At 42.5% G+C, this 14,170-nt stretch overlaps 1 protein-coding gene across 4 annotated transcripts in view; it reads left to right on the forward strand.

The window, feature by feature from the left end:
* Window positions 1-14,170, forward strand: part of SF3B1 (splicing factor 3b subunit 1) — a 460,811-nt gene that overhangs the window by 67,869 nt on the left and 378,772 nt on the right. For 2 of the 4 annotated variants that reach the window (XM_077275639.1, XM_077275635.1), the window contains exons 2-3: window positions 907-1,088; window positions 5,788-5,954. In XM_077275639.1, coding sequence (XP_077131754.1) covers window positions 1,013-1,088; window positions 5,788-5,954 — 243 coding nt within the window. In that variant the 5' untranslated portion in view covers window positions 907-1,012. The remainder of the gene's footprint in view (window positions 1-906; window positions 1,089-5,787; window positions 5,955-14,170) is intronic. The other 2 variants (XM_077275636.1, XM_077275638.1) reach the window with 1 other exon arrangement.

A 14,170-nucleotide genomic window follows, 5' to 3' on the forward strand; every position in this document is an offset into this window, starting at 1 on the left:
GACTTTGTGAAAAAAACAAACAAAACAAAACGGAATTTTGTCAAATTTAGAAAATGTTGCAATTTTCCAACTTTGAATTTTCATTTTCTTACCAATGTTGGACACGCACCGCTCCAGCGGAGAGCCTGCATCTTTCCCGGCACATGTCAGCTGTTTTGAACAACTGACATATGCCCGGAACAGCCGTGGGTGGGATCGCGATCTACCTGCGGTTATTAACCCGTTAAATGCCGCTGTCAAACGCGGACAGCAGCATTTAATGTGCGCTTCCGGCAATCCCGCCAGAAATCCGCCCGTCGCTGACCCCAGTCATGTGATCGCGGGTCACCGTTGGGTTAGCATGACAACCAGAGGTCTCCTGCAGACATCTATGGTTGTCAATGCCGGCTTGCTATGAGCACTGCTTGAGGCTTGCTATGAGCGCTGCTTGGTGGTCGGCACTCATAGCAAGTGAATAATTCTGCTACATACAGGCGATCTGATCATCACCAGAATGTAGCAGAGCCGAACAGGTTATGGCAGCTTCTAGTCTCCCAGGGAGACTATTGAAGCATGCCAAAAAAAAAGTTTTACTTTTATACATATTTGGTATTGCTGCATTCAGAATAGCACGATCTATCAGTAAAAAGATTAACCCGATCGCTTAGTGGTGTAGCGAGAAAAAAGGTCAAAACGCCAGAATTACGTTTTTTGGTCACCGCGACATTGCATTAAACTGCAATAGTAAAAATAAAAAACCTATACATGTTTGGTGTCTATGAACTTGTAATGACCTGGAGAATCATATTGGCAGGTCAGTTTTCGTGAACCTAGTAAAAAAGCAAAACAAAAAACTGTGTGATTGCTTTTTTTTTTTTGTATTTTGTTTTCAATTTCACTGCATTTGGAATTTTTTTTTTTTTACAGTTTTCCAGTACACGATATGTTAAAACCAATGGTGTTCAAGAGTACAACTAGTCCTGCAAAAAAACAAGCCCTCACATGGCCATATTGACAGAAGAAAAAAAAAGTTATGGCTCTGGGAAGAAGAGAGCAAAACGAAAAAAACTCCAGTCATGAAGGGATTAAATCACAGATTTGTCACAACAGTAGTAACATTTGCTTCGTCTGCTTTACATCAGCACAGTTTTGGAACTAAATTTTGTTTTGTTAGTAAATTTATAAGGGTTAAAAGCTGACCACCGATTTCTCATTCTTACATCACAATTTTTTTTTCTTTTTTTGGTGACCACATCACATTTGAAGTCACTTTGAGGGGTCGATATGATACTCAAAAGTGACGCCATTCTAAAAACTGCACCCCTCAAGTTGCACCTTCAAGAAGTTTATTAACCCTTCGGGTGCTTCACAGGAATTTTGGAATGTTAAGAAAAAATGAACATTTAACTTTTTTTTTTTTTTTGCTAAAAATGTACTAAAATTCTAATTTGTTTTATTTTCCCAAGGGTAACAGGAGAAATTGGACCCCAAGAGTTGTTTTTAAATTTGTCCTTAGTACGCTGATTCTCCATATGTGGGGTAAACCACTGTCTGGGTTCACGGCAGAGCTCAGAAGGGAAGGAGCGTCGTTTGACCTTTTTCAACGCATAATTGGCTGGAATTGATATCGGATGCCATGTTGCATTTGGAGAGACCCTGATGTGCCTAAACAGTGGAAACCCCCCCCCCCCCCCCCCCCACAAGTGATTTTGGAAACTAGACCTCCGCAATGAACTTATCTAGATGTGTGGTGAGCACTTTGAACCCCCAGGTGCTTCAAAGAAGTTAATAACTTAGAACCGTAAAAATGAACAAAATCATATTTTTTCCACAAAAACGTTATTTTCACCCCCTATTTTGCATTTTTGTAAGGGTAACAGGAGAAATTGCACCATAAAATTTGTGGTGCAATTTCTCTGGAGTATGCTGATACCCCATTTGTTGTGGAATACTACTTTTGAAGCACAGTGCAAAGCTCAGACGGGAAGAGGCGTCATATTGGAGTTCAGATTTTACTGGAATGGTTTGAGGGTGCCATGTCACATTGGCAGATCCCCTGAGGTGCCAGAACAGAAACTCCCTGTATATGAACTAATTTTACAAACTACACTCCCCAATGAATTCATCTAGGGGTGCAGTGATATGTGCACCACACCTCAGATGTTTATGCCACTGAGCGGTGAAGAAAGATTAAGGCTATGTGCACACGATGCTGATTTAGTGTGGATCCGCAGTTGATTTTTCCACGCAGAAACGCTGCAGATCCACACTGTGATTTACAGTACAATGTAACTAAATGTGAAAAAAAAAAAAAAAGGCTGTGCGGAAAAATCTGCGCGGAAGCGCTTGCGGATTTAAAAGAAGTGCATGTCACTACTTTTGTGTGGATCTGCAGCGTTTCTGCACCCTTCCATTATAGAAAAAACGCAGAAAATCCGCACAAAAATCCACATCAATTCCGCATAAAAACTGCAGAAAATCCGCGGCAAATCTGCACCTGCGGTTTCTGCCAGGAGATGCGGATTTTGTGCAGAAAATTCTGCACCCCATTCCACATCGTGTGCACGTAGCCTAAATTACGTTTTTACCACTAAAATGATTTTAGCCCCAAGTTTTTCATTTTTCTAAGGGCTTAATAGGATTTTTTTTTTTTTTTAACAACAAACTGAGGTCCACATTTTCCTGTGTGCCCATACCCTACATGTAACTAAGAAATATTCTTTTTCAGGTGCTCAGAAGCTCAGAAGGCATGGACCGCCAGATTTTACTGTTACGGTTTGCAGATGCCATGACACACTGGGAGAGCCCGTGAGGTGCCAGAACAGTTGAATCCCCCCCCCCCCCCCCCCATAAGTGACTCCATTTTACGAACTTCACCTCTCGATGAATTTATCTAGGGGTGTTGTGATCATATTGACACCATGGGTGTGTCACAGAATTTTATACCATTGGGCAGTTAAGACAATAGAAATACATTTTTACCACCAAAATTTTGTGTAGGTCAAAGATTCTATATTTTCACACAAGTGGGTAAAAATGGCACCAAAATTTGTCGCACAATTTCTACTGAACATGGCAATGCCCCATATGTGGCCGTACAATACTACTTAATCATACAGAGATTCTCAGGAGGAATGGATCGCTATTTGCCTCCTGGAGTGCAGATTTTCCTAGAACAGCGGACTCCATATACAGAGCCCCTAATTGCTAGAAGAGCTGAATTCTCCCCTCAAGTGACTTCATTTGGGATACTATACCACTTAGGGAATATATCTACAGGTGTAGTGATGATTTTGACTCATGGGTATTTTCCAGAAACAAGCAGCAATGAATGTTGCTGAATGAAAATTGCAAACTGCCATTGTAGTAAGCAGTACGCTCTAGTGACCAGTAAGTTGCAGTCACCAGTATGTTATGCCCAACCCATGTTTCTGGAGGCATGCAACCGTAAGTTAGGCTGTTTTCACACTAGCGTCGTTTGACGCACGTCACAATGCGCCGTTTTGGAGAAGAATGCTGTAGATAAGCCCCTGATGCTGGTGGGCTTAGCTCACCTTCGATTTTGGTTCCCTTTAAGTTTTGCCACGGTATCTAATATGAGGATTTTCCATTGTTGATACATTGTATGAACTATTCTGATTGTTACAGTGCAATGGGTTTAGTCAATGCACTTTAGGCCGATGTTTTTCCATCTAGTCAGTCTTATATTATGACACACTATTAATAAATAATCATATTCCTTAGAAAAGGCAATGTGCAATTTTTTTCCTTAGGCTAGGTTCACATTGCGTTAGTGGGTGATCGCTAAGGCTACGTTCACATTAGCGTTAAGCTAATGTGCGTCGGGTTTGCGTCGGCGACGCAGCGGCGACGCATGCGTCATGCGCCCCCTATACTTAACATGGGGGACGCATGCGTTTTTTTTTGTTGCGTTGTGCCACACATGCGTCTTTTTTGCCGCAAGCGTCGGACCAAGAAAACGCAACAAGTTGCATTTTTCTTGCGTCCGATTTTCGGCAAAAACCGACGCATGCGTCGCAAAACGCAGCGTTTTTGCGTGCGTTGTGCGTTGCGTCGCCGACGCAGCGGCGCACAACGCTAGTGTGAACGTAGCCTTACGGACAGCGTTGCACGGCGAAAATGTCGCAATTAACGCCGTGCAACGGGTCCGTTAGCGCACCCATTGACAGCAATGTAAATTTCGCCTGTAGCGCATCACTAGCGCGTGCCTTTTTCGGCTCGCGCTAGCGATGTGCCGTTCTTTTGTAGCGCGCCTCGGACGCTGCTTGCAGCATCCGCGGCGCGCCCGAGGTCCGTTCCCCGCTCTCGCAGATCGGGGATCTGCGAGAGCGGGGATGTTAGCGCGACCCCTAAATGCGGCCCCTACAAAAACATTGCGTTAGCGCAATCCGCAAGCGCTAGCGCTAAACGGATTGCCCTAACGCAATGTGAACCTAGCCTTATTCCTATGCATGTTGTACAGCTGTTTTGAACAGCTGACATGTGCCCGCAATAGCCGCAGGTGGAATCGTGATCCACCCACATCTATTAACCAGTGAAATGCCGTTGTCAAACTATTGACACTGGCATTTAACAAGCGCTTCAGACAGTCTCGCCAGAAATGCGCACATCGGTGACCCCATCACGTAATCGCGGTTAACTGGTGTGTTGGCATGAGGGCTCCTGGAGTTCTCTATGGTTGTCAGTGCCGGCTTGCTGTGCTCATCACGTCTAGCAGAGCTGATGGGTTTGTGGCAGATTCTAGTCTCCTATGGAGACTATTGAAGCATGCCAAAAGTAAAAAAATATATATGTATGTATATATATATGTGTATGTATATATATATATATATATATATATATATATATATATATATATATATATATATATATATATATATATATATATATATATATATATATATATATATATATATATATATAAAAAAAAAAAATTCTAATCACCCCCCCCCCCCCTCCTCGCTCCATTTAAAAATAAAATCAAACATACACATATTTGGAATCACCCGATCTATCAATAGAAAAAAAATTAACCTGATCACTAAATGGCGTAGCGATAAAGTCAAAACACCAAAATGTTATGTTTTTTTGGTCGCTGCGTCATTGCATTAAAATGCAATAACGAGCGATCAAAAGATTGTATCCGCACCAAAATGGTGTAATCAAAATGTCATCTTGGCGCGCAAAAAAACAAGCCATTACCCAACCCGAGATCACAAAAAATGGAGACCCTACGGGTATTGGAAAATGGTGCATTTTTTTTTTTAACAGTTTGAATTTAGTTTCACCACTTAAACACAAAACATGTCTAGGTTCTTTTTTTTTTTTATCTATGAACTCGTAATGACCTGGAGAATCATAATGGCATGTCAGTTTTAGCAATTAATGAACCTAAGTAAAAAAGCCATACAAAAAACAAGTATGGGATTGCACTTTTTTTTTTGCAATTTCAACGCAATTGGATTTTTTTCCCCTCGTTTTCTAGAACACGATATGGTAAAACCAATGGTGTAATTCAAAAGTACAACTCGTCCCGCAAAAAATAAGCCCTCTCATGGCCGTATTTGCAGAAAAATAAAAAAAAGTTATGGGTCTGGGAAGAAGGGGAGCGAAAAACAAAAACGCAAAAACGAAAAAAGCTCCGGGGGTTAAGGTTAAAATAGAAAGATTGAAACCTCCCCTAACATGTTTCATCGCTACTGCAACTTTGTCGATGGCCAACAAAACAATTGTCTGCCATGTTTGTTAACTCACCGGCAACATTTAATGTTTTTATTTTATTTACAGACATTGAAGCACAGATACGTGAAATTCAAGGAAAGAAGGCAAACCTAGATGACACGCAAGGAGTCGGGCTTGATTCAACTGGATATTTTGATCAAGAAATTTACGGTGGAAGTGACAGTAGATTTACTGGTTATGTGACTTCTATTGCTGCAAATGAACAAGAAGATGTAAGTTTAAATTTGTACATTATTCTTTTAGATGATTAAAAAACAAACCTTTAGTAATAGAATTAGTGTAAACACTTTAATATGTAAGGTCCTTAAAGGGGTTGTGACTATTTGGACATCCCCTTATTAAATGCTGCATTCCCCCATTTAAAATAAGTTACTCTCCTCCCCTGCCTCCAGCTATGTCTGTCTGAGGTGTGCCTCTCAGCATTCACGTGACATTATTATGCCATGTGGTGCTGTATCCCAATTGCAAGCTGCTGATAGGCTCAAGCACTTACATGACATAATAATTAGTGATGAGTGAGTATACTCGGTACTCGAGATTTTGAGAGGCATTCACCTTCGCCACCAATGCCTACATGGATCTTCCACTGCTCACATGACATTATTATTAGTGATGAGCGAGTATACTCGGTACTCGAGATTTCCCGAGCACGCTCGGGTGTCCTCCGAGTATTTGTAAGTACTCGGAGATTTAGTTTTCATCGCCGCAGCTGAATGATTTACATCTGTTAGCCAGCTTGATTACCTGTGGGGATTCCCTAGCAACCAGGCAACCCCCACATGTACTTACGCTGGCTAACAGATGTAAATCATTCAGCTGCGGCGATGAAAACTACTACTGCAAAATACAAAGAGTGGCTCTTAAGTAATGAACCATACAGGTCTCGGTATGCATATATCCAGACACAATGTGCAGATGGAAAATATATATGCCTAAACCGATGTCACAGTATTGTATGGGTGAAAAAAGGTGTTAAATAACATCCTTGCAAGGAAAATGCAATGCACAATGAACTGTAGGAAAGCAGATGGAGACAGCAGAAATAAAGCATGCCAGAATCTAAGGATATATATACCCAGATACCAAGAGTCCAGATATTGGAGACGGAGCCAGCATGAGCAGAGGGGGAGAAGAACAGGTGCGGGATAGGATCCCACGCATATCGCCGCAAACCAGGTGGCTTCCTCAGGGAGAAATAGCAATGTCATATGAGCAGTGGCAGATCCATGTAGGCATTGGTGGCGAAGGTGAATGCTTCTCATTTTAAATGGAGGAATTTTAAAAAAGGGTCATCCTAATAGCGAGTAACCACTTTAATTTTCACTGTCTGTTATGAAAATAGCCCAAATATCGACAATAGATTTAAAATTAATTTTCTTAAAATTGTCATTAGCAAGTCCAGTTTTTCCACAGAATTACAAAGAACACCTATTTAAGTGGAGCCGCAAAATATAACAAGATTCTTTTCTTTGGGAGCCTTGCAAGTCTGAGGGGATGAGGCTAAATTTTATACAGCATCTGAATGGCAAAGTGAAGCCTGGGCTGGATTTGGATTCTGCTGTTGACTTAATCCTTGATAAAGGGTTCATTTGAGTCTCACTATATAAAGACAGCCATAATACACTGAGAAAAAGATCGAGAGGGCTTAAGTTTGTAGTTTCTATTGATACACATGGATCCATTTTACACTGCTTTTTACACAAATATATCTAGCATGTGTTTCCATGCTGCACACCCCGTTTGCAAAATGGTATATCTTGTATCTTACACAGCTATTAAAATATGGAGCTAACAGAGTTCTTGAATGCAGTGTTTCCCTAACCCCTTAACCCCCAAAGCTTTTTTTTCGGTTTTGCGTTTTCGTTTTTCGCTCTCCTCCTTCCCAAAGCCATAACTCTTTTTTTTTTTTTTTTTTTACTTTTCCGTCAATGTGGCCATGAGGGCTTATATTTTGCGAGACAAGTTGTACTTCTGAACAACACCATTGGTTTTACCATGTCGTGTACTAGAAAACGGGCAAAAAATTCCTAGTTCGGTGAAATTGCAAAAGTGCAATCCCACACTTGTTTTTTTGTTAGGCTTTTTTTGCTGGGTTCACTAAATTCTAAAACTGACCTGCCATTCTGAGGCTGCGTGTCCACGCTCAGGATGGCCGGCGGTATCGCCGCAGCGACGAAGCCGCTCGGCGCTAAGCCCCACCCCCTTTCTGGGACGCGATCATGCCGGATGTGTACTGTACACATCCGGGATCATCGCACCCCTCGCCATAGGGCCCTGTGATATTACCTGCGGCGACGCAGCATCGCCGCAGGTAGCACGGACATGCTGCGATCTGAAAAGACGCGCAGCATGTCCGGAGTCGCAGGGCCGCCGCGTGCGGGTTTCTACGCATAGTGGACACGGGATTTCACAAAATCCCCTCCACTATGCTGGAACATCTGGACGCTGCGTGTTTGACGCTGCAGCGTCAATCACGCAGCGTTTACTTACCGTGGACACTCACCCTGATTCTCCAGGTCATTACGAGTTCATAGATGCCAAACATGTCTAAGTTCTTTTTTATCTATGATGTGAAAAAAAAATTCCAACCTTCGCTAAAAAAAATAAAAAAGCAATTTTCTGATACCCGTAGTGTCACAATTTTTCGTGATCTCGGGTTGGGTGAGGGCTTAATTTTTGTGTGCCGAGCTAACGTTTTTAATTATACCATTTTGGTGCAGATACTTTCTTTTGATCGCCCGATATTGCATTTTAATGCAATGTCGCGGCTACCGAAAAAATGTAATTCTGGCTTTTTTTTACTTTTTTTATCGCTACGCCGTTTAGCGATCGAGTTAATCCTTTTTTTTTATTGATAGATCAGGCGATTGTTCTATTTTGAATGGGGCAAAAGGTGGGTGATTTACACTTTCATATTTTTTTTTTTTCATAATTAAAAAAAAAATAAAGACATACACACACACACACACACACACACACACACACACACACACACACACACACACACACACACACACACACACACACACACACACGCACACACCAGATTTAGCAGGTTTACACATTTGGAATTAACTTGGCATTGTGACATTTGGACTGTAGATCAGCCTGGAAGTGTGAAATGCACTGCAGCAAAAAAGAATGTTATTTCTTTGTTTATTTTTTTTTTTAAATTGTGAAAAGTTGTTTCAGGGGGTCATTTATTATTCAACCCCTCAACCCACCAGAATTCTGTTTGGTTCCCCTAAAGTATTAAGAAGTAGTTCAGGCACAAAGAACAATGAGCTTCACATGTTTGGATTAATTATCTCTTTTTCCAACCTTTTCTGACTATTTAAGACCCTCCCCAAACTTGTGAACAGCACTCGTACATGGTCAACATGGGAAAGGCAAAGGAGCATTCCAAGGCCATCAGAGACAAGATCGTGGAGGGTCACAAGGCTGGCAAGGGGTACAAAACCCTTTCCAAGGTGTTGGGCCTACCTGTCTCCACTGTTGGGAGCATCATCCGGAAGTGGAAGGCTTATGGAACTACTGTTAGCCTTCCACGGCCTGGACAGCCTTTGAAAGTTTCCTCCCGTGCCGAGGCCAGGCTTGTCCGAAGAGTCAAGGCTAACCCAAGGACAACAAGGAAGGAGCTCCGGGAAGATCTCATGGCAGTGGGGACATTGGTTTCAGTCAATACCATAAGTAACATACTCCACCGCAATGGTCTCCGTTCCAGACGAGCCCGTAAGGTACCTTTACTTTCAAAGCGTCATGTCAAGGCTCGTCTACAGTTTGCTCATGATCACTTGGAGGACTCTGAGACTGACTGGTTCAAGGTTCTCTGGTCTGATGAGACCAAGATCGAGATCTTTGGTGCCAACCACACACGTGACGTTTGGAGACTGGATGGCACTGCATACGACCCCAAGAATACCATCCCTAAAGTCAAGCATGGTGCTGGCAGCATCATGCTGTGGGGCTGTTTCTCAGCCAAGGGACCTGGCCATCTGGTCCGCATCCATGGGAAGATGGATAGCACGGCCTACCTGGAGAGTTTGGCCAAGAACCTCCGCTCCTCCATCAAGGATCTTAAGATGGGTCGTCATTTCATCTTCCAACAAGACAACGACCCAAAGCACACAGCCAAGAAAACCAAGGCCTGGTTCAAGAGGCAAAAAATCAAGGTGTTGCAGTGGCCTAGTCAGTCTCCTGACCTTAACCCAATTGAAAACTTGTGGAAGGAGCTCAAGAATAAAGTCCACATGAGACACCCAAAGAACCTAGATAACTTGGAGAAGATCTGCATGGAGGAGTGGGCCAAGATAACTCCAGAGACCTGTGCCGGCCTGATCAGGTCTTATAAAAGACGATTATTAGCTGTAATTGCAAACAAAGGTTATTCCACAAAATATTAAACCTAGGGGTTGAATAATAATTGACCCACACTTTTATGTTTAAAATTTATAAAAATTTAACTGAGCAACAAAACTTTTTGGTTTGTAAGATTTATGCATCTGTTAATAAATCCTGCTCTTGTTTGAAGTTTGAAGGCTCTAACTTATTTGCATCTTATTAAACCTGCTAAATCTGCCGGGGTTTTGAATACTACTTTTAGGCACTGTATATAATAAAAATATATATGTGTATATACACTCACCGGCCACTTTATTAGGTACACCTGTCCAACTTCTTGTTAACACTTAATTTCTAATCAGCCAATCACATGGCGGCAACTCAGTGCATTTAGGCATGTAGACATGGTCAAGACAATCTCCTGCAGTTCAAACCGAGCTTTAGTATGGGGAAGAAAGGTGATTTGAGTGCCTTTGAACGTGGCATGGTTGTTGGTGCCAGAAGGGCTGGTCTGAGTATTTCAGAAACTGCTGATCTACTGGGATTTTCACGCACAACCATCTCTAGGGTTTACAGAGAATGGTCCGAAAAAGAAAAAAAATCCAGTGAGTGGCAGTTCTGTGGGCGGAAATGCCTTGTTGATGCCAGAGGTCAGAGGAGAATGGGCAGACTGGTTCGAGCTGATAGAAAGGCAACAGTGACTCAAATCGACACCCGTTACAACCAAGGTAGGCCTAAGAGCATCTCTGAACGCACAGTGCGTCGAACTTTGAGGCAGATGGGCTACAGCAGCAGAAGACCACACCGGGTACCACTCCTTTCAGCTAAGAACAGGAAACTGAGGCTACAATTTGTACAAGCTCATCGAAATTGGACAGTAGAAGATTGGAAAAACGTTGCTTGGTCTGATGAGTCTCGATTTCTGCTGCGACATTCGGATGGTAGGGTCAGAATTTGGCGTAAACAACATGAAAGCATGGATCCATCCTGCCTTGTATGGAGCATCTTTGGGATGTGCAGCCGACAAATTTGCGGCAACTGTGTGATGCCATCATGTCAATATGGACCAAAATCTCTGAGGAATGCTTCCAGCACCTTGTTGAATCTATGCCACGAAGAATTGAGGCAGTTCTGAAGGCAAAAGGGGGTCCAACCCGTTACTAGCATGGTGTACCTAATAAAGTGGCCGGTGAGTGTATAATATATTAATAAATATATATATATACCGTGTATATACTCGAGTATAAGCCGACCCCCCTAATTTTGCCACAAAAAACTGGGAAAACTTACTGACTCGAGTATAAGCCTAGGGTAGAAAATGCAGCAGCTACTGGTAAATTTCAAAAATAAAAATAGATACTAATAAAAGTAAAATTAATTGAATACTGAGGTTGTGTTTTTGAATATCCATATTGACTCAAGAGCCCCATATATTGCTCCATACAGTTCATGATGGGCCCCATAAGATACTCCATACAAAATACGCCCCATATAATGCTCCATAAAGTTTGATGGGCCCCATAAGATGCTCCATATTAAAATATGCCCCATATAATGCTGCACAAATTCTGATTATGGCCCCATAAGATGCTCCATAGAGATATTTGCCCTATACAATGCCACACAAATCCTGATTATGGCCCCAAAAGATAACGCTGGAAGAAGCTATCAGCGCCCGGAGAAGACCATCGGAGATGCAGAGACGCGCCAGGAGCAGGTGAGTATGTCACAGCCACCGCTCCGCCGACCCCACCCCTGGGACAATGACTCGAGTATAAGCTGAGGAGGGCATTGTCAGCCTAAAAAAATGGTCTGAAAATCTCGGCTTATACTTGAGTGTTTATACGGTATATTAAATCTATGGTGTGAAAAACATTGGTGTCTTAATAATTTCAACATCTGTTTTGTTGCACTGAGCTCTTTTTGCATTGTGGTCTGTTTTAGATATACAGTGGGGCAAAAAAGTATTTAGTCAGTCAGCAATAGTGCAAGTTCCACCACTTAAAAAGATGAGAGGCGTCTGTAATTTACATCATAGGTAGACCTCAACTATGGGAGACAAACTGAGAAACAAAAATCCAGAAAATCACATTGTCTGTTTTTTTTTATCATTTTATTTGCATATTCTGGTGGAAAAAAAGTATTTGGTCAGAAACAAACAATCAAGATTTCTGGCTCTCACAGACCTGTAACTTCTTCTTTAAGAGTCTCCTCTTTCCTCCACTCATTACCTGTAGTAATGGCACCTGTTTAAACTTGTTATCAGTATAAAAAGACACCTGTGCACACCCTCAAACAGTCTGACTCCAAACTCCACTATGGTGAAGACCAAAGAGCTGTCAAAGGACACCAGAAACAAAATTGTAGCCCTGCACCAGGCTGGGAAGACTGAATCTGCAATAGCCAACCAGCTTGGAGTGAAGAAATCAACAGTGGGAGCAATAATTAGAAAATGGAAGACATACAAGACCACTGATAATCTCCCTCGATCTGGGGCTCCACGCAAAATCCCACCCCGTGGGGTCAGAATGATCACAAGAACGGTGAGCAAAAATCCCAGAACCACGCGGGGGGACCTAGTGAATGAACTGCAGAGAGCTGGGACCAATGTAACAAGGCCTACCATAAGTAACACACTACGCAACCATGGACTCAGATCCTGCAGTGCCAGACGTGTCCCACTGCTTAAGCCAGTACATGTCCGGGCCCGTCTGAAGTTTGCTAGAGAGCATTTGGATGATCCAGAGGAGTTTTGGGAGAATGTCCTATGGTCTGATGAAACCAAACTGGAACTGTTTGGTAGAAACACAACTTGTCGTGTTTGGAGGAAAAAGAATACTGAGTTGCATCCATCCAACACCATACCTACTGTAAAGCATGGTGGTGGAAACATCATGCTTTTGGGCTGTTTCTCTGCAAAGGGGCCAGGACGACTGATCCGGGTACATGAAAGAATGAATGGGGCCATGTATCGTGAGATTTTGAGTGCAAACCTCCTTCCATCAGCAAGGTCATTGAAGATGAAACGTGGCTGGGTCTTTCAACATGACAATGATCCAAAGCACACCGCTAGGGCAACGAAGGAGTGGCTTCGTAAGAAGCATTTCAAGGTCCTGGAGTGGCCTAGCCAGTCTCCAGATCTCAACCCTATAGAAAACCTTTGGAGGGAGTTGAAAGTCCGTGTTGCCAAGCGAAAAGCCAAAAACATCACTGCTCTAGAGGAGATCTGCATGGAGGAATGGGCCAACATACCAACAACAGTGTGTGGCAACCTTGTGAAGACTTACAGAAAACGTTTGACCTCTGTCATTGCCAACAAAGGATATATTACAAAGTATTGAGATGAAATTTTGTTTCTGACCAAATACTTATTTTCCACCATAATATGCAAATAAAATGATAAAAAAACAGAAAATGTGATTTTCTGGATTTTTTTTTCTCAGTTTGTCTCCCATAGTTGAGGTCTACCTATGATGTAAATTACAGACGCCTCTCATCTTTTTAAGTGGTGGAACTTGCACTATTGGTGACTGACTAAATACTTTTTTGCCCCACTGTATCTGTTGGTTACTTTTTCCCAGCCGGCAGCCATTGGTATCAATTTTCCCATAAGCCAACATGTTCAAACTACCAGTTTCTGTTAGACTACTGTATATACTCGAGTATAAGCCGACCTGAGTATAAGCCGAGTCTCCTAATTTTGCCACAAAAAACTGGGAAAACTTATTGACTCGCGTATAAGCCTAGGGTAGGAAATGCAGCAGTTACTGGTAAATTTCAAAAATAAGATACCAATAAAAGTTAAATTGATTGAGACATCAGTAGGTTGTGTTAACATATAATGCTCCATATAGTTCATTATGGCCCCTTAAGATGCTCCATATAAAAATGTGCCACATGTAATGCTGCTGCAATAAAAAAGACATACTCACCTCTCGTTGCTGCCCGTTGCTCCTCAGCGTCCTCCGCAGTGACTGCTCACGCAGAGGGCGGCGCGCACACAAATATGTCATTGCGCCCTCTGACCTGAACAGTCACTGCAGAGGATGCGGAAGACTGAGCGGCGGTGGAACGGGGAAAGGTGAAT

Source organism: Ranitomeya variabilis, chromosome 7 (assembly GCF_051348905.1).
Source record: "Ranitomeya variabilis isolate aRanVar5 chromosome 7, aRanVar5.hap1, whole genome shotgun sequence".
Taxonomy (NCBI): Eukaryota; Metazoa; Chordata; class Amphibia; order Anura; family Dendrobatidae; genus Ranitomeya; species Ranitomeya variabilis.